The following is a 22317-nucleotide window of genomic DNA, read 5'->3' on the forward strand; positions in this document are numbered from 1 at the left end:
ATCCTCCCATTCCACAATCTCGTGCCATGGGAATAACTTTTTAATCTAATTTTTTTTGTTGTTATCCTCTATGCCTTGCCCCACACATTATCATTTATTTCTGTGAGCAGAAATAAGCTTCTGTGAGTTTTTGTTGCTTTCTCTCCTGGATTTCGTTACTAGCAACATCGGCATTCTGCCAATACACCGGGTTCTATTTCTTCCTTTTTACCAATAAAACGTTGCATTTATATGTAATCTTCCATAACATTGTCGCAGGTGAGATCGGTTCCTCTTTCTCGAAGAGACCGAAGCATATCTCAATGTATCTCTTTATCGATAGATCGTTCGTGTGCCACATCAGTTGCTCTACCTACAAACTGATTGGTATCTTGTAAGGATACTTTACAACCCTCAGTTTAGTTAAATCTAACCTAAATAATTCCACACAAAAACTTAAAGCGTTTTCGTTTGATAAGAATCATAAATTTGAAGAATCTCTGCATAAAGCCAGTTTAACAAATCGGTATTCATTATAATCACTCATTAACCTTAGAGTACAAAACTTACCTAAAATTATTAACTTAACAACTACTATAACAATCACATATTTTTTTAATAAATAAAATAGTATAGACGGTCACTTCAATTTATTTCAATAAAAAAATAGCCGAAATTAAAAAAAAAATACAGAGAATTTTGATTAAGCCAAATCGAACGCCGTCATAAATTGACTCTGGCGTTTTTACGTAGTGAATGATGATTATGGGAGGATGTTAGCGATCATACGCGTATTATTGCAAAATTCGCAAGCACGTCGTATCGTCAACAGAAACCACTCCGCAGCTTGGCGAGATCTGAAGTGGAAATCAAGATCGCAATAGCCATTACGTCTATTGCGTTTCACAATCCTTAAGACGAAATCGACCCCGCGATACATTTCGCGGAGATTGTTAAGGGTGATTAAATCCCAAACGTGTCTCACTCTAACTATGGTGGTATCGTCATCAGCAGCTCTTTGCGCATGCGCACGATCTGGTTGTCCGTTAGCAGCCCTGCGACGTTCTCTGCGATTGGCGCGATTGCGATTCCTAATATACAAAAAAAATAGAAAAGGGTTGATGTAATAAATGTTATACGGACCTTCCCGCTTGATCAGGAGCTTCATCTGAGCTTGTTGACGATGACCTGTTCGACACAGGACTCAAGCTTCGTCGTCGTTGGGTTCCCGATCCTGATGCAGAATCCCCACGATCGTTGTTCCTGTTGTTTATTGGTGCCATCGTTCAATCGTTACTAATAATAAATAAATTCGATGAAATAATGCAAAAATGTTAAGAAAAAACCAGTTTTTTTACCTCTTGCAAAACTCAACGTGCGTCAGAGTCAAAAATCAAACTTAAAATGGCCGCTTTGACTGCGCTCAAAATGTTCTAGAACTTTCTAGAAGATTTCAAATAACACCGAAGTTTCTTTTTAAATTTATAAGACGACCTCTTTTTTGGGTGTATTACATCACGTTGTGATAATATACACTGATTTTGTAAATTAACTAATTCGTTTTAAAAAATTAATCTTCCCAAAAATCATTTGGCGCCATCTAACTTTTATAAACCGAACTAAAAATTTTGGAAAGTTGGGTTAGAATAAAATAGATGAGAAATATGTGAAAATTTGAATTAAAAACGGTTTTATTTATTGACCATGAACAAATTTAAATGTTATCATAAACATTTTTAGGCGAAATATAAAGGTTTAGTTACTTTGGACATTGAGTTGGAAGAATACAAGGGCTGTCGTGGCTATTAAGGGTTCTCACATATCCCGGTTCGCATAAGCAGCCTTTAATACACCATCTGTCACACTTAGGATCTCGTAAATTCTCGCAAGTTTTTACGCAATCCCATTGACATTCGTTGATGTATCTCTCATACTTTTTGCATTTTGGAATGGGTACGGTGTCACACATCTTTAGTGGGACGCACTCCAACATTTCGGGCGTTAATTTAATATAACCAGGCATGCAAAAGCATCCTTCCACACACCGTCCACAAGATCCTGATTCCTCGTTAGTTTGGTTACAAACATATGGGATGCAACTGTTACCGCATTTTAGGTAAACTGCGTTTGATCCACATTTACTATCTTGATTAAAATTCATTGTAGCTGAGTCTAATTAATTGAATTAATTTAAATCACAAAAAAGATTTCATTAAAAATTACTTACCGCACAGAACAACCAAAATCGTAACGATGAGAAGTGAAGTGTAAAATTGGGCCATTTTTAGTCTTTTTAAGTACACACCTCGAGTGTTAATGATTTAATGATAATTTAAAAGTAAAATCTTCTTTTTATACCTTAAATTACTCGGCATCAAATTAATAATCGCCAAATCGTGACGAATTAATTTAATTTTAATTCGCAGGTGTTCTAATAATTGATTTGGAATTTTTGATATTTCAAAAATAATTCTTGCTATTACTAATAGCCTAATATCTATATGATAAAACATTATGATTAATTTTAAAATATTTATGCAACTAAATCTACCGCAAACAACGTTATGTTTCTCTTCATTCATAGACGTCGCCCAAATAAACACCATTCAAGGTTGTTCTAATTATGACTCAAACCCCATCTTTTAAGAAATCCACGAACAATTCGCTTACAGGAAGAATTTACACTCAAAAGTAAAAAAATGGGCTTAAAAGAATTTAACATCACGTTCGACAACCCTTATCGAACATATTACGTTGGCCAAACAGTAACAGGAAGACTCGAAGTTGTGTTAGATTCGCCGAAGAAAATCAGAGGTATTTTATTGAAATTTAAGGGTGAGGCCAAAGTTAGATGGACAGAGCAGGAATCAAGAACGAATCAAGAAGGGAAATCGGAAACCCAATCTGTGTCTATGACCGGAGATGAGGAGTATTTTAAAACGCAATATTATTGTTTTGGTGGAGCAAACGGTGTGTTTAGTTATCTTAAAAATAGCTCGCTTAATACATTTTGTTTTAGCTGATACAACCGAGTTACCAATCGGAAGCCACATTTACCCATTTACTTGTGTTTTACCACCAAATTTACCATCATCGTTTGAAGATGAGTACGGTTATATAAGATATACGATAAAAGCAATTATAGACCGTCCGTGGAAATTCGATCATGAAACCAAACAAGCATTCACAGTTTTATCTCAATATGATTTAAACTCAAATCCTAAATTAAGCGAACAAGCTAAAATAACCATGGAAAAATTTATGTGTTGCTGTTGGTGTCAATCTGGTCCGTTATCTTGTGTTGTAACGTTACCAAAAGCCGGTTATGTACCTGGCGAGGCCATACCTATTTTAGCTGAAGTCGATAATAACTCTAATGTTACGGTATCTAAAATTAAATTTGAGCTACAAAAAGTTATCACGTGTTATTCGCAATTTCCAAGGAGGGATTCCAAGAAATCAGTGCATGTTGTTGCGGTTTTAGCAATGGGACCGATTAATAATAACAGTTTGCAGCTTTACACTCCTACAATGACTTTACCACCACTACCACCATCTAATTTAGTTCATTGCAATATTATTGATTTGGATTATGCTTTAGAAGTAAATATTTTGATATTAACGAAATTCTAGGATTAAAAATTTTTTTTTAGATAGTTTTAGATATAGATGGGTGCCACAGCAATTTAAGTAAATCCATACCAATTTCAATAGGCACAATTCCGTTAAAGGTATCTCCATCCGCACCACCATTAACCCCACCTCCATCCGAAGGAGGCCCATTGTTGGGGTGGGTCTTAGACGGACAGGGTAAGTGAAAAAATTTACAAAGTATTAACTTCTAATTATTATCTTTTTAGCACCTACTTTTGGAATGTACAATTACGGAGCAACAAATTTACAAGATCGGGATGATAATCAGCACACGATGTTCGATACGGAACCATTTCATCCAATGTATCCAGTTTATAAATTCACGAATGGTCCTCAAAGTTAATCTTTAGAGATTTAAGAGGGGTTTGGTGCTTTTTCAGATTTATTTACCTCAATTTTTGCTGTTGTTTTTTTGATATACTTGCGAAATAAATTTAATAATTTTGCAATGCGTTTTTTTAAGCTACTTAAACAGATATGATGAGCTGCAATTCCCTACCATAAAGCTTATTTTTTACATCTACAGGCTGTCCCGCAACGATTGTACAAAACTACATCAGCGTATTCTATGATCAAAAATAAACAAAAAAAGCCTAATAAACATAGGTCCGAAAATGGACCATTTTCGAGATATTCAAAGATTTAGTTTCATAAGTTGATATTGTTAACATCATGAATTTAAATTTGTTTTTATAATAATTAAGTCGTTACTATGATTACGATAAGTTGTCTAATCAAAAAAAAATAATAATACGTCATGAAATTATTATTTTACTATTTAATTTAATAAAACTATTAAGTATGGCTCCTATTAATTACTCCAAGGAAGAGATGGCGGATATGGTGTATTGTTACTCGTCATTAGGCGCAAAGATTCCAGAACAGACGATAGCCTAATAGTCACACCTTTAGCAGACTATTTCTCAGATTAAAAGAAACGGGAAGCGTAACCCACAGCCATTCCACGGAGAGACATTACGCAAGGCCGGTGGAATTAAAAGAAGCAGTTTTGAGAAGAGCCGATGAAAATGCCTCAACCAGCATTAGAAGAATTTCTGCACAAGAAAACATTAACAAAACAACCGTTCACCGCATTTTAAGGGAGCAGTTGCTTTATCCTTCTCATTACAACACCGTTCAAGCTCTAACAGAAAATGATGGCGAAAAAAGAGAGATTTTTTGTAGGTGGGCCATACAGGAAGAGGTAGTAAACGTCGACTTTCCCATAAACATTGTATTTACGGATGAAGCAACATTTACTCAAAGCGGAATTTTTAATATTCATAATGCGCACATTTGGAGCGATGAAAATCCCCATGAAATACTAGATACTCATCATCAGTGGCGATTCAGTGTTAATGTATGGACTGGAGTTATAGGTGCTCAGTTATTAGGTGCATTTTTTCTTCCAAAGAGATTGAGAGCCGATGCCTACATACATTTTTTACAAAATGACCTTACAGAGGCATTTGATGAATTACCTCAACAAATTCTAGAAGATTGCTACTTTATGCACGCGCTACTCGAGCATACTTAAATAACAGATTTGGCAATAAGTGGATTGGCCGAGGAGGATTCACCAGATTTAAATTAGTTAGATTTTTGGTTTTGGGGACATTTAAAACAAATTGTTTATTCTGAAGACGTTCAAAATGTGCAGGATTTGAAGAATAAAATTAGTAACGCATTTGACACAGTAAAACAAATTCCTGGTATCTTTGAACGCATTAGAAGTTCATTTAGAAAACGTATCCGTTTGTGTTTAGAAGTAAATGGTGCGCATATTGAACATTTATTATGATATGAATCTTTTCCAATTTGTCAAATATTCGTTGTTTTTATGCTGGTTGAACGATTTTCTTCGACAATCTTTGTTACTTGTTTTGTTAAATTATTAATGAACTGTATTAATTAACTTAATATTATCTTATTATTTATTAAACTTTATCTTAACCATCGTAACCATGGTAATCATATAATTACTGCATCTAAATCGTTAGAATTAATGATGTTTACAATAGGTCAGCTTATGAAACTAAAAGTTTGAATATCTCGAAATTGGTCCATTTTCGGACCTATGTTTATTAGACTTTTCTTGTCTGTTTTCGATCAGAGAATACGCTGATGCAGTATTGTACAATCGTTGCGGGACACCCTGTATATATCACTTGGAAGCCAAGGCAGCTTTGTCGAATCGAAAAACAGACAGTAAACCTAATTTTTTACATTCATGTATCATTTTACAGCTTAAGCAATTATGCTACTGAGGTAATAGAACGCAAGTCTTCTTAATCTTACATTGTTTATCTGGTCCGGATGTCATATCCTTGTTCACTGCTGCACGAAATAGTCCTGTTATTGTTGAAAACCACGTCCTAAGATTCTTGAGCCATCAATTTCTCCATTGACCCAGACCTCGTTGGCCAGGAATCTTCTCCTATATATTGTGTAGTAAACCAGACAAATGAGATAAAACACAGGGATGAGGAAGCTAAAGACAAGAAATTACAGGAGGATTGATTCTATTAAAAATTAAAAGAAATAAAAACATGGGTCACCTACATGGCTGAGCTATTCTAAAACCTACAATTAAAAATATTACCCAAACTTACATCACCGTTAGCGTTTTATTATTACGATTAGCGAGAAACAATTAATAATATTTTTTTGGAAGTATTAAAAAATCAATAAGTACATACATATTCCATTAAGTAATAATGAAGGTTGCTGATTCATGAAAATTTATTTAATAAATTGTTTGTTAATCTACGTTTAATAATCTATATTTTTGATAAAATTTTAAGATCTTATTTGTATTTTGTATCATACATCAATCATCGATCGAGGATGGGCAAATTCAAAATATCACTCAGAATTTATTTTTAGGAATAATCAATTTTTGTTTCAATTTAATACTAAAAGACCTTTTTCATTGGAAATCATTAAGGATTATGAGTAATTTAGCAATTTTTATGGCAGAAAAAATATATTACATTTTAGATATAAAATGATAAATCATTTATCAAGCTTTGTCTGATTCGATAAATGTGTGTTTATCGGTATAATTAGTTTCTAGCGCGATTAATCGTTAGCGCGGTTCCATTTTTTTTAATGTATTTTCGTTACTCTACTAATTATGGAGCTAGGAAGAATAAATTTAGTCTTAAATAAAAATGATTGTGTGTATTCTCCGGGGGATATAATTCAAGGCCGTTTAGAAATTGATATGCCGATTCAAAAAAAAATTAGAGGTAAAATAAGTTTATTTTATAACAACAAATTATTACTCTGTGATTTGAGTAGGTATTTATATAAAATTTAGTGGTGATGGCGGTGTTCGATTTCAAAATGTTATGGTTATATCCAATACTGGGAAAACTCAAAGTGTTTTATCGTACGCGGATGAAAAATATCTTCATTATAAACACGAATGCTTAAAAAATACGGGTAAGTTTAATCTAATTGTTGTAATGGAACGCTCGAATGTTGATATTTAGGAAGTTGTGCAATATTGGCGTCAGGAAAACATATTTACCCATTTTCTTGTCATTTACCGTACGATTTGCCGTCGAGTTTTCATCACGAATATGGAACGATACGTTATTTTTTAAAAACGGTCATCGAACAAAATAGGGGATTTAAACAAAGATCCTACAAAGACTTCTATGTTAAATCTTACCTTAATTTAAGATTATATCCAAAGTTGCAGGTAAGAAGATTCTTAATAAGAATTTCATGTTTATTTACTTATTTTTTTAAGGAAAATCGTGTAATAAGTTTAATAAAAAAATCGTCGTTTTTGTGGTTAAAAAATATAAAAGTAAAAGTAAATATTAAATTACCCAAAACTGGTTACGTTGTTGGCGAAACCATTTCTATGTACATCGAAGTAATAAACATGTCCGAAAGAGACATTTTAGATATCGTTTTTAATTTGCAACAAGTACTATTTTAGTTGAGGGAAAATTTCTTGTTTATTAATTTGTTTTTAGACCCTCCAATTTTACGCTCATTCCCCGAAGAAAGATTCAAAAACAATCCATGTCACTTTATCTTCGAGTCGTTTAGGTTTACAACCAGCTAGGAGTGCTCAAAACTTTAATCATCAATTGATCATACCGGATTTTTCGCACGAGAGTTTAAGCGGCTCAAAAATAATTAATCTTAGATATTATCTTGAGGTAAGGCTTCTAAAATTCTTTCAATTTTTTTATAATTTTTTTTAGATTATTGCTATTCGTGGTGACCACGAACAATTTTCAGAAAAAGTACCGATTACAATCGGAAATTGGAATGTTTAGGTTTATTTAAAGTTATACGTATGAATAAATGCGATTACTATAAAAATAAATAGAAAATTATAGCGGTCATACTTGAAAAACAGACAGTAAAGCTTATTTTATACATTTATATAACAATTGGAAGCCGAGACAGCTTCACTGCCGAGGTAACAGGCTACCTATACTTCTAAAAAGACATTAAAACTATTATTGAAGTGAATTGTATTATTTTATTTCCGAAGCAACTGTGCTGCTGAGGCAGTAGCGCGATTACCATAAAAATAAACTGTGAATATTATTAACGATAAAGTGATAAATATGAGACATTTAGATATCGTTTTTAATTTGCAACAAGTACTATTTTAATTGGGGGAAAATTTGTTGTTAATTAATTTGTTTATATACAGTATAATTTTACGCGTATTCCTCGACGATATATTCAAAAACAATCAGTTTATCTTCGAGTCGTTTATGTTTACAACCAGTCAGGAGTGCTGAAAACTTTTATCATCAATTGATCATACCGGATTGTTCGCACGATCAATAATCAATCTTCGATATTATCTTGAAGTAGTAAGTTTCATAAAATTCTTTCAATATTTTTATAATTTTTTTTTAGATTATTGCTATTCGTAGCGACCACGAACAATCGGAATGTTTAAGTTTATTTAAAGTTATACGCATGAAAAAATGTGATTAAAAAATTTATTAATAAAAATTAGTGCCATATTTTTGGCCTTCTTGAAATTGATTTTGTGTGAATAAGTTTGACTTTTGTGCGAAACTGTAAATTCCGGTGTTCTTGGTAACGTAGATAACAGGCGATAAGGGGATTACCACGTTATGACAATATATAATATATATATAATTTTTTATAGACTCCTTGTTAGTGTATTTGGAACCAGTTATTAATTCGGTTGTCAACTTAATTCGAATTTGTTTCAATATTTTTTAAGATGGTTATTAAAGATCTTAGTTTGCAGCTAAATAAACAAAATCTTGTTTATTTTCCCGGCGAAACCATTTCTGGTTATCTCACGTTCTTTGTACATTCTTCAAAAGAGGTCAAAGGTAAGGTTTGAAATATATAAATAAAATCGAGCGAAGTAATTTTTTTTTGATTAATTTTTTTAGTAAATGAAATTTATGTTAAATTTAATGGGATAGCGAAAGTTTCTTGGAGTGTTAGCGACTCAAGTGGAGATTCAAGCGATGCAACAACATACTCATCGAACGAAAACTATTTTAAGTACAAATTTGATATTTTAAAAACAACCGGTAAGTTTCCTTTTTAATTTTCGAGTCAATTTATTTTAAATTAAAATCATTTTTTTCTAAGATTTATCCCCTGGGAAGCATTCGTACCAATTCATTTTTTATCTACCAAACGAAATCCCATCAACTTTTAAGGGATATCATGGAGACGTTACTTATACTTTAAAAGTGCGAGTGAGGGTGCCATGGAAACTTACTTACAAATACGAATGCCCAATTAACGTTGTACCAAACATCAATGTTGATTGTTTTCCTTTACTAGCTGTAAGTAAATTTATTTATAACATAATCAATCAACTCTTATCAGGAGTCGATTAGATTTTAAATACTTACATTATTTTTAGTTGCCCCGTCGAATGTTTTTAGAAAAAACTTACAGCTCCTGTTGCACCGCGGGGGAAATGGATCTCCAAATAACATTCCCAAAAACAATTTATAGATGCGGCGAAACGATCCACATCACTTTAGATTTGGAAAATCGTTCGAATGTCAGAGTAAAAGATATTGTTTTTAAAATACAAAAACACGTCGAATTTATTTCGAATTTTCCGAGAACATTAAAAAAAAAGAAAGTTTTAACAGTGCAAAAACTCCATACAGAAGCGATTACTGGTGGGAATAGGCAATTTATTTATATCATTCCAATCCCAAACGATTTAGAAATCTACGATTTAAGTTATTGCTCAATCATTAATTTTAGTTATCTTTTAAGCGTTACTGTTAAACTAGGAGGTTGTATGAAGTTAAAGGATAGTGTACCTTTATTAATTTACAATTAAGATTAGAAAAACACAGCTATTTATTTATTGTCATTTAGACTTACATTTAAAGTTAAACTCAAAAAAAACTGTACAAACAAAAAACAACAACGAGTAAACGCAGAGAATAAATAAATATTCATTTCAGTCTATATTAAATGACTCAAATGACTTTTTAAACGCCTTTAAAGCTAATACTCTTTTTTTGGAGGAACATTAAGGAACACATCTCGAATTAAAGTTACGTTAAGTACGAATAAAAAATCTTAATTTAAATATCACGTTCATTCTATTTTTTTTCAAGCTGCTTGCGCAAGCTGAAGATTTCTTCATTGCGTTTTACAGCGATGGCTTTGACCTGCTGATATTTTTCTTTAATTTTCTTGTTTTCAACAAGAAGTTTATCCCTTTCATCCTATTAAAAAAAAAATCAATCTTCTTTAGAAAGGTCATCATGGGATTTAATAATGAAAAAGATGTTGATTGATAAAACGATGGTATCATATATCAGTATATTGGAATACTGTCAACGTAGTATCAAGCTGTAATGTCTTGAAAGTAGTAATCTCAAGTGTTGTCCTTCAAACTTGGGGTGGCCGCGATTATTTCTTATATCACGAAGAATACTTGGGCGGCCCCAAGTTTGAGAGACAACACTTGTGTTGAAAAATGAAGCGTGGCACAGAAGATATAATTTCGAGGTCTACTTAACATACAGAGAATGAAAGACGATGACAGTCCCAAGAAAATATCAAGTCAAAATTCATTTTTATAAAACTTTTTGGTTGGAAAATATAATTAAAAATTAACTTACCAATTCTGCCATCAAAGAACTACGTTCATCTTGAACTTCTTTCAGCTGCTTTTGTAATTGATCATTTGATTGTTGTAAATTTGTGATTAGTTCATTGCAAACTTCTAATGAAGACTGATAATACCAATCGGTCGACGTTTCCTTTTTCGACGCCAGTTTTTCGCATTCCATATGAAATATTTGTAAATCCTTTTCTTTACAATTGGCACATTCGGTTTCTTTTCCTTGTTCCTTTTCTCTTTGCGTATCTTGAGCGACTCTTCTTTTCGTTTTCCACGGTGCAACTCCGGCGGCGGCGGACGTAGTTGGAGATTCGCATTCGCATCGTTGTTTGTACCGTCGTAATTCTTTATTGCTTGTATGTAATTCGGACCGCAATTGTGTCAGTTCAGCATTGAGGGTTTCTTTCGCTTTACGTTCTTCAATTTCTTTTTTCTGCGCTGATTGGATCGCTTCTTCAAATTCTTTCTTTTGATCGAGTAAACTCTGTTGATGTTTGCGCTCTTTTTGCTTCGACTCGTGTTCCAAACAGCGTATCCTTGTAGTCAAACCACTATTTTCTTCTTCCATATCGCTTAATTTTCGCATATATTTTTTGAGTTTGAATTCCATTCGTTGATCGGGGGAGTTCGATTTGATCCGTTTTTGGAGAGCTTCAGTATCAGCGTTTAATCGGGTAATATTAGTGCGTTGAGTGTGGATTATAGCTCCTTGTTCTTGAGTGAGTATTTCGACCGATTGCAATTTATTCGCCAACTCGAGCTTTTCGCGTTCTAATTGCTTTCTTATTGCCTTATTTGAGTCGTGAGATGATTTTAAGCTCAAAATGTAAGAGTCGCGTTCACATAGCAATTTACTGTACTTTTCAACATTTGCTTGAGTAATTTCGTTTTGTTGTAAGAGCTGTTTGTTTTCCATTACTAACATGTTGTAGCGTTTTTCAAACGTGCCTTGAGCTTGTTGGATCCTCATCCGTAATTCTTGACTCTCCTGAACTGCCATATCCACTTTTTGGTCGGCGGAAGAAACGTATGCCGCATAGTCTTCGTTTTGGTCCAATAAATTGTTGATTTGTTTTTCGTTATCTTCCGCTTGCACTTTTTGTTGCCAATTTTCGTCGCGTAATTTTTCGTTGACTTCAAGTAAATTATTTAATTCCGTCCGTAATTTTGTGTTATCATCGTTAATCTCGGAGATTTTTTGTTGGTATTGGCTAATCATGCGTAACTTTGAATCGCAGAGGGTATGTAACGAATCCACTTTATCAGATAAACCAGCTATCGTTTCTTCGTATTTTTTTATTTTACTCTCGGTAAGACGAGTATGAGCTTCTGCAGTTGTTCTTACATCTTCTAATTCTCCTCGTAATTTATCGCAAGTTTCGGCTTCTTTTTGGCTACTTTCAATTGCCTCTTGATAGTTGGCATACAGGTGGTTATATTGTTCTTGCGCCGAACGAATTTCATCTCTCGAGGTTTCTTTGTAAGTTTTATAGGTGTTTCGTAAATCGGCATTTTCCGCCTGTAAGTGTGAAAGATCCTTAGACATAATTTGCATATTTGTGTGTAATTGATTCAATTGTTCTATTAAATGTTTGTTTTCCTCTGTTACTTTATGAAGTTGTTGGCCGATTTCGGTTTGAGTATTTGCGCTGGATTGAGCTTTCGTAATTTTTTCTTGCAGACGTATGACGGTTTCTTTAAGTTGTGTATTTAATGTAGTGCTTGCTGAAATCAATTCCATTTTGCTTTTAATAGAATTTTCTGCCGATTGTAACCTGTTAAGTAAATGGGCGTTTTCTGTTTGTACCTCGTCCAATTCTTTCACTTTTCCGGTTAATTGTTGATTTGCTGTTGTTATATCCGAATTCGATGCTTGGAGGCGCGCAATCAATTCTTTTTTCGCGTTAAGATCATCTTCAAGTCCTTTTTTAAGCCCCTCTAATTTACTAATTTCTGCTTGCTTATCAGCAAATAATGTTTGTAAGTTTTCATAGTTGCTTTTAACTGTTTTGTATTCATTCTCGATTTTGAGACTGTCTTCGGACATCTTCAAAGTTTCCATCTCACTTGTTGATTTCACATCATCGATAGTTTTGTTTAAGTCTTCATATTTCTTTTTTAATTCTGTGCATTCTTCTACTTTGCGCATGTATTTCCTTTCAAATTTTTTCTCTTTGTAGGACGATTCTTGGTAGTTTTTGAACATTTCGTTGTATTTAATGCTTGCAGCTTTAACCTGATTTTTGAGCTCATCTCTCGCTATATGCTGCATTTGTGTCATTTCGTCCTCTAAGTAACGATTTCGCTGTTTAAGATGAGTGATTTCGTCATTAGAGGACTCGACGTCTAATAAGTATCTTTCGACTTGATTTTGTAACGTGGTGATTCGGTTTCTTGCCAAGCTCAAGGACTCTTCCATTTCAATGCTTTTTGAATTTCCTGGGCCGCGTGATAAAACTTGGGAGAGACTCAATAAATCATCGCTGATTTCGCGGAAAGACGGTTCGTGCAAACATAAATGGATATTTTGTAATGAGCCACTGCTGGCGGGTTTTAATTGTTTAATTTCTGATTCTTTAAGAGAGGGTAAACTTTTGACGCGGAACAACCCCCCTGTCACTTTTTTCGAGTCTTCAGCTTTCAAGGTTTTCAAGATATTCTTTAAATCTTTGGATTTAGATTCATAATAAAGGTCCATAAATTTGACAAGTGATCGGTACGCTTTATTTTGCTGTGATAATGCTGCCATTCTTTTTTCGTACGCGTCAACGCTTTGAGACAACTCCAAGAGTTCGTCTTCGGCTTTCTCCAAAGTAGTCCTGGTAGTTTTTAATTCTAGCATTTTAATGACGTGCTCCTTCTTTAAGGTTTCAAGGTAACCATCTTTATCCACTAAATCTTGTTCTGAATGTTGAAGATTTAGTTCCAGGATACGCTTCTCTCTTGTTAACTCGTCTATGTTTACCTTTAGTGAATTCACATCATCAAGTTTTTTCAGGTTTTTCTCCAGAATCTTATCTAGAGCCATTTGACTATCGCAGACTTTTTCGAAAACTAATTTACTAGCTTCTTGGGGAAGTGTTTTATATAATTCATTTCTTAATAATGAAATCTCTTGATTGGCTCTGCACAAGTTGAACTCCAAATCTTGGATTTTTAGAGCGTCCGATTCCAGCTTGCTCGTGCTAGGTTCCTCGGCGAGTCTTTTGTGAGTTTCAGCCAATCTAATTTTTTTTAAAAGGACGAAAAATAAATCAGTTAACATAAAGCTATTTTGTTTTGGGTACTTATTAAAAGCTCGATATTTTATTATAATTTTCTAGGCTTTATAACGCAGCGAGAGCATTGAATGTGCTACAAAAAAATTATGTATTTGCAACGGCGTGATAGATTACATGTAAAGTATGGAAAATACAAATTAGGAAAAATGCTGAATTTTACAACAACTATATAACAAGCACATAATAATGTATAACAAAACATAAATAAAAAAGACTATTATGCACTATCGACAAAACATAGGCAACAAAGACTGGAGGAGACCAAATTAAGCGAGTGAATTTAGGTAGTCCTTCGCGGAGAGTTGCTCAGGCAACCAAATCCATAGTGCCTAATAGCCCAAAGGGTTGGATCAACAGTCGCAGGGGATCAGTTTAATGGGAAAAGATAGATTTATTTTACCTACATAAAAGAAACAATACGAATTCATCTAATTTTCATATTTTTATCGATATTTATGCATCTGAGAGCAAAAGTTGTCAAAATTAAAGTATAAACTCGGGATAAGTAATTATCTTGCGATTGTTGAACCGGCCCTAAGAGAATACATGCCCTCAATTTTGCAAAAATATAAAAAAACATCTTTTCCTTTAATTATAAAAATCAATCCCGAATCAAAGCTCACAAAATCGATTATGGATAAGTAATCTAATAGGAAAGAATAATGGTGTCTCGCCACGTTCATCACAAAAAATTAGAAAAATTAATTCTTAACTTTGCAAATTGAATTGGTTTATCGAGCATAAATGGACCCTTCAAGTGCAAAAAAAAAAAATAAAAACGATTAAAAAGCATGGTTGTTTTAGCACTCATAACCCAAAAGAACAATTATCTCACCTTTTTAGGTATAGTTTGTGTGCTGTAAATAAAAATTGCCCTTAAATCTTTACCTTTTTGTATTTTACTTTTTATTTTTAATTAAAAATACTTACTCGGCGTTTTTGGCAGTTAGTTCATCGATGTGGCCTGTTAAAAATTCTTTTTCTTTTAACACATGGAAGTATTCTTCCTGATTAATATTCAACTCCTCTTGAATTTCGTGATGTTTCACCTTTTCAGTTTCTAGTTCCTTTGTGAGTTGTTGAATTTCTCTTGTCATAACATCTTTTGTTATATTGTACTGCTCGAATGCCGGTTGTTTCTCCAATTCCTCAATTCTGTGTGTAGCCGCAACGAGTTTATCCATCAATTTTTGATTGGAGCTTTTTAGAAAAGTATTTAATGCCACTTGTTGTGAATATTGTTGTAAAGCAGTTGCAGCATAATCACGATTTTTTTTTAGTTCGTCTTGGAGATCTTTTGTAGGCGTTTTATGGGTCTCCTCTAATTCCATAAATTCTTGCAGATCCTCATCGGTGTCACTTAATGAGAAATCCACATTGTTTAAAAATTAAAATAAAAAAGAGTAAATAAAAGTACCTCTCTGCTAAATCCTTATCACACACAGAGTAGTCAACAATTGAGATATCGGGAGAGATCGTGCCATCCTCGTCTGTACCATCACCAGCTTCACCAACAGACAAATCTAATTGTGCTTCAAAAGGTAACGTTTGAACGTTTTCGGTAATTGAGGTTGATGAGGGATTCCTTTCGATGGCATTAGTTCGGGCTACACGCAGCATGCTTTTTTCAATTACAGTTAAAGGAATCGTTGAAGAAGTAACTAATAAAGGAAAATAAAAATTTTTTCAAGTCTCATTTTTTTTTTTTTTTTAAACTCACCTTGAAAAATATTATCAATATCATCATGTGAGCAAGCAACAACATCTCTAGTCTTTGAGATGGTGTGGCGACGATGAATTGGATCGGCAACATTTCCTTTAGCGAAAAGTCTGTTATTCAATTTAATCAGGTGATTGTAAGGTTGTTTATTTTCCGCCCGAGCCATTAACAATTCCCGTTCCAACTCCTTTATACGAATTTGTTGTCTTAAAAGTATACTACCTCCTTCGGTATTATTAATAACAGCTGTATTTTTAATAGCTTTCGCGCGACGAGCAAACCTAAATTTAAAAAATCAATCAAATTAAAAAAAAAAGAAAATGTTTGATAGAAAACCCTTACGATAACGTTGAATGAGTATCTTCTAGAGATGCCGGAGTTATATTTGCGACAATTAAAGTTTTCGCGTTTCCTCCAAGCGCATTTTTTAAAATCAATGTTAATTTTGAATCTCTATAACTACGGAATTTACAGTTCTCATCGGTTAATTGCGATATAACCAATGTCAAGGTAGATAATGACCTAAAATAAGAAAAATAAAATAAATAATAAAAATATTAATTAATTCTTATTCTTAAACCTAGCACTACAAGTGAATTTAATATGACCCATACATAGGGTGAGTCACAGAAGAGGGATGTTTTTAGAATACAGTACTCGAGAACACTGCGTGTCAGTGAAGTTTGCGCAAGGAATCAATTGCTTCTTGCTCTAGTGATAACAATCCGAAGTCTCTTCTGGCAAAAATTCCACATCAGTTGTCATGGTGGTATCCCCTGCAATACCATTCTTAGGTGCATTAATGCACTGAGAATGAGTAGTTCTGTATTGAAAAGGAAACTGCCAGAATCGCCACAACACCAGCAAATGTTGATGGAGTAAGAGAGGTATTTATCCGAAGTCCAAACAACATTATGGTAGTTCAACAGTGGTGCAAGACCTCATTTTAATGGGACAGTTAATAAACAAAATTGTCGATTCTGAGCTTCGATAAATAATTGTAGATTACATCAACCCATGCTACCAAACTGGGATGCTACCATTTCGGTAGCATGGGTTGTAATTAGTAACGGCAATTATAGCGTGAAGTTTTCTTTTGTAATGTCAATTATAGCGTGAAGGAATGTGAGGTAAGGTTAGTTTTGTTTACAAACATTAATTATACCATGAAGTATTCTTTGGCAATTAGTAATGGCAATTATAGCGTGAAGTTTTCTTTTGTAATGTCAACTGTAGCGTGAAGGAATGTGAGGTAAGGTTAGTTTTGTTTACAAACATTAATTATACCATGAAGTTTTCTTTGGCAATTAGTAATGGCAATTATAGCGTGAAGTTTTCTTTTGTAATGTCAACTGTAGCGTGAAGGAATGTGAGGTAAGGTTAGTTTTGTTTACAAACATTAATTATACCATGAAGTATTCTTTGGCAATTAGTAATGGCAATTATAGCGTGAAGTTTTCTTTTGTAATGTCAATTATAGCGTGAAGGAATGTTAAGTAAGGTTAGTTTTGTTTACAAACATTAATTATACGGGTGGAGAAGGTAGGAACTTAACGAAACCTTCTCCACCCGGATTTGACAAAAACAATTTAGTTGACAATTAGACACTAATTAGTCATTTTTACATATTTATTGTCAAAATGCAACATGGCATCCGAAACGTTAAACACTTTTCGAAAAGACGCACGGCTTAACACGAAAGTTTTTAGTTCTCGGTCTAGTGTTAGTTCTAGCGATAGTGCTATTATTAGTTCTAATTTGACAACGGCTGTGAAAGCCTTCAAATTAATTTGTGGGCGTTATCATATCTAACAGAGGATTATAAAGCATAATGATACATTGGTTCCAGTCATATTTTGTGAACAGATCTCAACATACAAAGATTAATGGTAATATATCTAGCGGTATCCTAGTCAAGCAAGGTGTTCCACAGGGAAGTGTTTTGGGTCCTATATTATTCAACTTATTTACGGCAGACATGCCAAATGTAGTGACGAGCTGTTCGGTTCATCAATACGCGGATGATGCGCAGATTTACATCTCTTGTGATATTATCAGTGTTGATGACACGGTGCGCTTGCTTAACTCTGATTTAAAGAATATTTGTGAGTGGTGTTCTGTTAACGGGTTAATTCTTAACGCGAAAAAAACTATATGTATGTGTGTCGGGTCGGCCAACATTCGCAGAAGAGCAATCGATAATTTATCGGTTCCTATACACCTCAATGGAGCTGTCTTAGCGTTCTCTGAATCGACCAACAACTTAGGTCTTACTGTCGACAGTAATCTTAATTTTGCAGAACATGTAAATAAGAAAATTGGTGTGTGCTACTATAAGTTAAAATCGTTATATAAATTTAAGTCATTGTTGTCACCATAATTGAAATGGAGACTTGTTAACTCCTTAATTCTAAGTCAACTTGATTACTGTAGTAACGTTTACTACAATTTTCTATCAGCTACTTTAAAAAATCGTATTTGAATACTTCAGAACAGCGGACTTAGGTTTTCATACTCGATTGATCGTAGAGAACATGTTACCCCCTATTACATAAGATATTCTATCTTAAAAATGGAACCTAGATGTACACTCTTGCTAGCTGTTATGTTATACAATGTAATATTTTACAAATTGCCTTATTATTTATATTGTATCTTAGTACCAAGATCGCAAATACATAATGTTAATCTAAGACAAACGAAGTTGTTGACGATTCCCAAACATAAACCTGCTAAATTTTGTGGTAGCTTTGCGTACAGAGCACCTACAATTTATAATTGCTTTTCAGATGTTTTTCAGTTGAAATCTAATAGATCTTTTAAATGCACCTTGAAGCGCAGGCTTCTTGAGGAACAAGAATCAAAATGTTAAGTTTAATTATTTTTATTTATAATTATTTTTATTTTGTTGGTTATTACTTTGATATATATGTATTTATTTTTGGTTTTCTAGTTTTCTAGTAATCAGCTATGCTGTACCCTATATATATATATGTATATATATGTTTATTGATGATGCAACAAAGAATTTACAAGCCCACAAAAAAAATACAAAAAATAATACATAAAAGTAAATAAAATAATAAACACTCTGAAATTATCAACAAAACCGGACTTAATAACAGCGCATCATCAAAAAGAGCCGACATAGCTTGTCTGCTATTGTTTTTCATCGGCCCTTTTATAATAGAAATAATAAATAAATTGGTTTCAAACAAGATAGCACTAACTATATATATATATATATAAAAACTATATTAACAGAAGTAAGCACCTAAATTAGTTAGCAATGAAAGATAACAATAATAAGGAATAATAAAAAAAATACAACAAAATTAAAGAACAAAAACATAGCAAAATGAAGAAAAGGTTGAACAAGCTGCCGCGAACAATCTCCCCCTGCCCTGTTAGGTCATACAATTCAGAAATGTAAAAAGTGAATATTACCTCTTAATAAGAACTTAAATTTAAAATTTAAATTTAAATGCTGTTCTGCTCAATCAAAAGAATTTTTTTATAATATGACTTGAAACTTCGCTCACTCAGCTGCTTGACTGAATCAGGAAGGCTATTCATAATAGTAGGATCTTTTAAAGATTTGAAGTTCATGGCGTGGTATGCATAACATGTGCCGATGTCGTATATTAATATTGTGCACGTCACTGCGATACCTGATTCTATTGGCTAAATATGGTGGACATTTATACGTAATAATTCTGTGAAAGAGGCAAGCACTGTGAAGGATTCTACGACGCGTCATATTCAACCAATTTGCCCAATTCAGAGTGTGTGATATGTTTTCCCGTCTTTTAATACCATATATAAACCTCAGACATGAGTTCTGCACTCTTTGGATACGCACTTTGGTTACAGAGTCTAAGCATGGATGATATAAAGCATCTCCGTAATTGAATATGGACAGAACAAGAGCTTCACATAATTGGATTTTCAAACGTTGGTTAAGTAAGCTCCTGTTACTGTACAATAATTTAAGCGTCACGTAGGCTCTACGAATTAGTGAAGAAACATGTCCACGGAATCGGAGTGCGGTATCAAGACGTATACCCAAATTACAGCACTCGTCCGTAAAATTCAATTTAACACCACCCACTCCGACACTCAGAGACCCCTTGACCCTGTTCACCACACCACCACTCCCAAATACCATAACTGCTGATTTAGACGGATTAATAATCAAACAATGATTTGAAGCTTCGTGGGCCAATTTGTCTAAATCAGAATTGATAGCTCTTTCAGCCTTGTCAATGTTATTCTCATTGAATGAGTAATAGACCTGAGTATCGTCAGCATACATGTGAGCAGTGCAATAGTCTAGTACTTTTGGTAAAGCAGCCGTATAAATTAGATAGAGCAGAGGGCCAAGAATTGAACCCTGCGGCACGCCTGAGGACACCACTGCTGCTGAAGATTCCTTTCCATGAAGCTTAACAGTTTGTGACCGATTCAGGAGGTAACTATTAAAAAACTTTATGGCACCCTCCGAAAGGCCAATATGGTGGAGTATTGCTAAGAGAGTGGGGTGGTGAATGGTATCAAAGGCCTTAGAGAAGTCCAAGAGAATCAGGATCTATATATATATGATATGTATATACTTTATATGTATATTTCTTTTTGGGCAAATTAAATAAATACAACCAACTAAAAAAATATTTACTTATTAATAGCAGCCCCTTCGAGAAGTCGTTGTCCTGTCGCTTTAGTTTGTGCGACCCTTTCCGTTCCAGCAAGATCAACCAAATTAAAATGGGATACTCTAACAGGAAGTGGAAGTCCGTCTTCGGTCCTGCCAGAATTTTCAACAATCTGTATATAGAAAAAGAAGTTAATTTTATATCGATTAATAAAAAAGAAAATTTATTACAATACGAAAAATTGTGTGACTACGACTGCTGTTGATATTCATGTTTGTCGAATATATTTTCCTGTTTTTCTTCCCCACCTTCATGATTTCTAATATTTGGTCTTTCGTAGATGTTACCAGTTCTTCGGAAAGAATTAAAATGTTTCCGTCAACATCTTCCCGTGTCTTTACATCTACGTTGTTCTTCTTTAATAAATCGTATATCTTCTCGTTGTAAATTTCTACGTAAGCCACCCTTATGAGGAATTTTGAATCATGTCGAACATCAATGATGTCAAAAAGTTGGTCGATTACACGAGGGATGATACCAGGATCCGATGGAGTTCCATGCATTGTGTGAGTTTTCCCACTCGATGTTTGGCCGTATGTGAATATTGTGCAATGGTATCCCTCGACGCAGGTTAACACCAACGGGGCAACTACGCTGTCGTAAACTTCTTCATTTGTGGAGTCGGTATCGAAAATGTGATCTTTAAGAAAATAATTAATTAGTTAATTAATAAAGAATCAAAAAAATTCTTACCAAACTGATAAACATCAGACCGAGAGTCAGCAGGATCTATTGGACTTATAATATTATTGTGAACTTGCCACTTCACTTTGTCTCTATTGTTCACCTCTCTTGTTATAAGGGGGCGAACCCTTATAACCACTTCTACGTTATCTCCCGACATTGTCTTTATATTAACGAAAACACGTGCGTTTTAGAACATCAAACACTGAGCACAACTCGCCATTCCGTGACAGTCGACGGTTGATTTCAAACTGCTCGCGGCGCCCCAAACGGTCAATTTACATAAGCTTGACCAATCACATGGCTAACTAGATCCAAGCCGAAACTTTCAAATATTTTACAACGAGATTTTATTTATATTTATTAAAATTTCATGATTTATATTAACTCTTATAATTAATCATGCGAAATTCTTTTTATTTTCATAAATTTCATAAATTAAATCGTCGGATATTTATAATAATTTTTATGAAACATTTTCAAAACTAACGCGAAGTTAGCCGCATAATTTGACACTTCAAAAACTTTATTTTCATCCTTTATTTCTAATTATTTACGATTTAAGATTTAAGCGATCTCTTTTAATGATTTATTTAAAATTATTAACATCACGTAAATGAAATCGTTGGATATTTTTAGTTTTTATTTTGTTATTATTGAGAAGTTAGCCCCGGTCGGATTAATTGAGTTAATTTTTAATTAATGCGGCTCTGATTTGGTGGTGTGGATGCTTTTAATTATTTGTATGAGATTTTTATTTAATAAAAATGAATAATTCAGGAGAAAATGTGTGGGAATATAACATAAAAAGGGAAAATAAAAATTTGGAACCTCATAAAAGCCGAATACGTTCGGGTATTTCCATGATTACGAAGTGTAGGTTCGGGTTTGTTCGTATAAATTTTAAAAAATTGTGTCTCAAGAACGATTTGAGATATTTTAACCCTCTTGTTTTATCATAAATGATAAAAATGTTATATGTAACCAGTGTTGTTAAATACCCGGGTATTTATTTTCAAGGGAAAATTCCCTGGATATATACCCTGGGGTATTTACCCAAGATGGGTATTTAGAGGTATTTATAAAATTTGATTTAAATTGAGTTGATGGCAGTTTTGCAAGTACTTCAAGAATACAGAGTCCATTATCGATACACCA

General features: G+C 33.5%; 4 protein-coding genes across 4 annotated transcripts; 2 read left to right on the forward strand and 2 right to left on the reverse strand.

Annotated features, from left to right (window-relative positions):
• Window positions 1-1642: 1642 nt before the first annotated feature.
• LOC111414222 (von Willebrand factor-like) lies at window positions 1643-2309 on the reverse strand. Its single transcript, XM_023045500.2, has 2 exons — window positions 2207-2309; window positions 1643-2151 (listed from the first exon to the last, which is right to left on the reverse strand). The coding sequence occupies exons 1-2, from the start codon at window positions 2259-2261 to the stop codon at window positions 1739-1741; spliced, it is 468 nt and encodes a 155-aa protein (XP_022901268.1). The 5' UTR covers window positions 2262-2309; the 3' UTR covers window positions 1643-1738.
• A 294-nt stretch (window positions 2310-2603) lies between these two features.
• On the forward strand, window positions 2604-10227 carry LOC111414220 (uncharacterized). The gene is made up of 9 exons (XM_023045498.2): window positions 2604-2949; window positions 2999-3582; window positions 3633-3789; window positions 3840-3973; window positions 8533-8605; window positions 8853-8984; window positions 9048-9191; window positions 9253-9452; window positions 9533-10227. Exons 1-9 carry the CDS (start codon window positions 2679-2681, stop codon window positions 9965-9967), a joined length of 2130 nt encoding a protein of 709 aa, XP_022901266.2. The 5' UTR covers window positions 2604-2678; the 3' UTR covers window positions 9968-10227.
• Window positions 6696-8133, forward strand: LOC111414194 (arrestin domain-containing protein 1-like). Its single transcript, XM_023045445.2, has 6 exons — window positions 6696-6884; window positions 6937-7080; window positions 7131-7342; window positions 7394-7576; window positions 7626-7814; window positions 7860-8133. Exons 1-6 carry the CDS (start codon window positions 6770-6772, stop codon window positions 7932-7934), a joined length of 918 nt encoding a protein of 305 aa, XP_022901213.1. The 5' UTR covers window positions 6696-6769; the 3' UTR covers window positions 7935-8133.
• On the reverse strand, window positions 9970-21435 carry LOC111414193 (uncharacterized). The gene is made up of 9 exons (XM_023045444.2): window positions 21169-21435; window positions 20646-21115; window positions 20439-20587; window positions 16106-16285; window positions 15764-16044; window positions 15461-15704; window positions 14974-15402; window positions 10761-13986; window positions 9970-10361 (listed from the first exon to the last, which is right to left on the reverse strand). Exons 1-9 carry the CDS (start codon window positions 21317-21319, stop codon window positions 10236-10238), a joined length of 5256 nt encoding a protein of 1751 aa, XP_022901212.2. The 5' UTR covers window positions 21320-21435; the 3' UTR covers window positions 9970-10235.
• Between the last annotated feature and the right edge of the window lie 882 nt (window positions 21436-22317).

Source organism: Onthophagus taurus, chromosome 8 (genome assembly GCF_036711975.1).
Source record: "Onthophagus taurus isolate NC chromosome 8, IU_Otau_3.0, whole genome shotgun sequence".
In the NCBI taxonomy this organism is placed as follows: domain Eukaryota; kingdom Metazoa; phylum Arthropoda; class Insecta; order Coleoptera; family Scarabaeidae; genus Onthophagus; species Onthophagus taurus.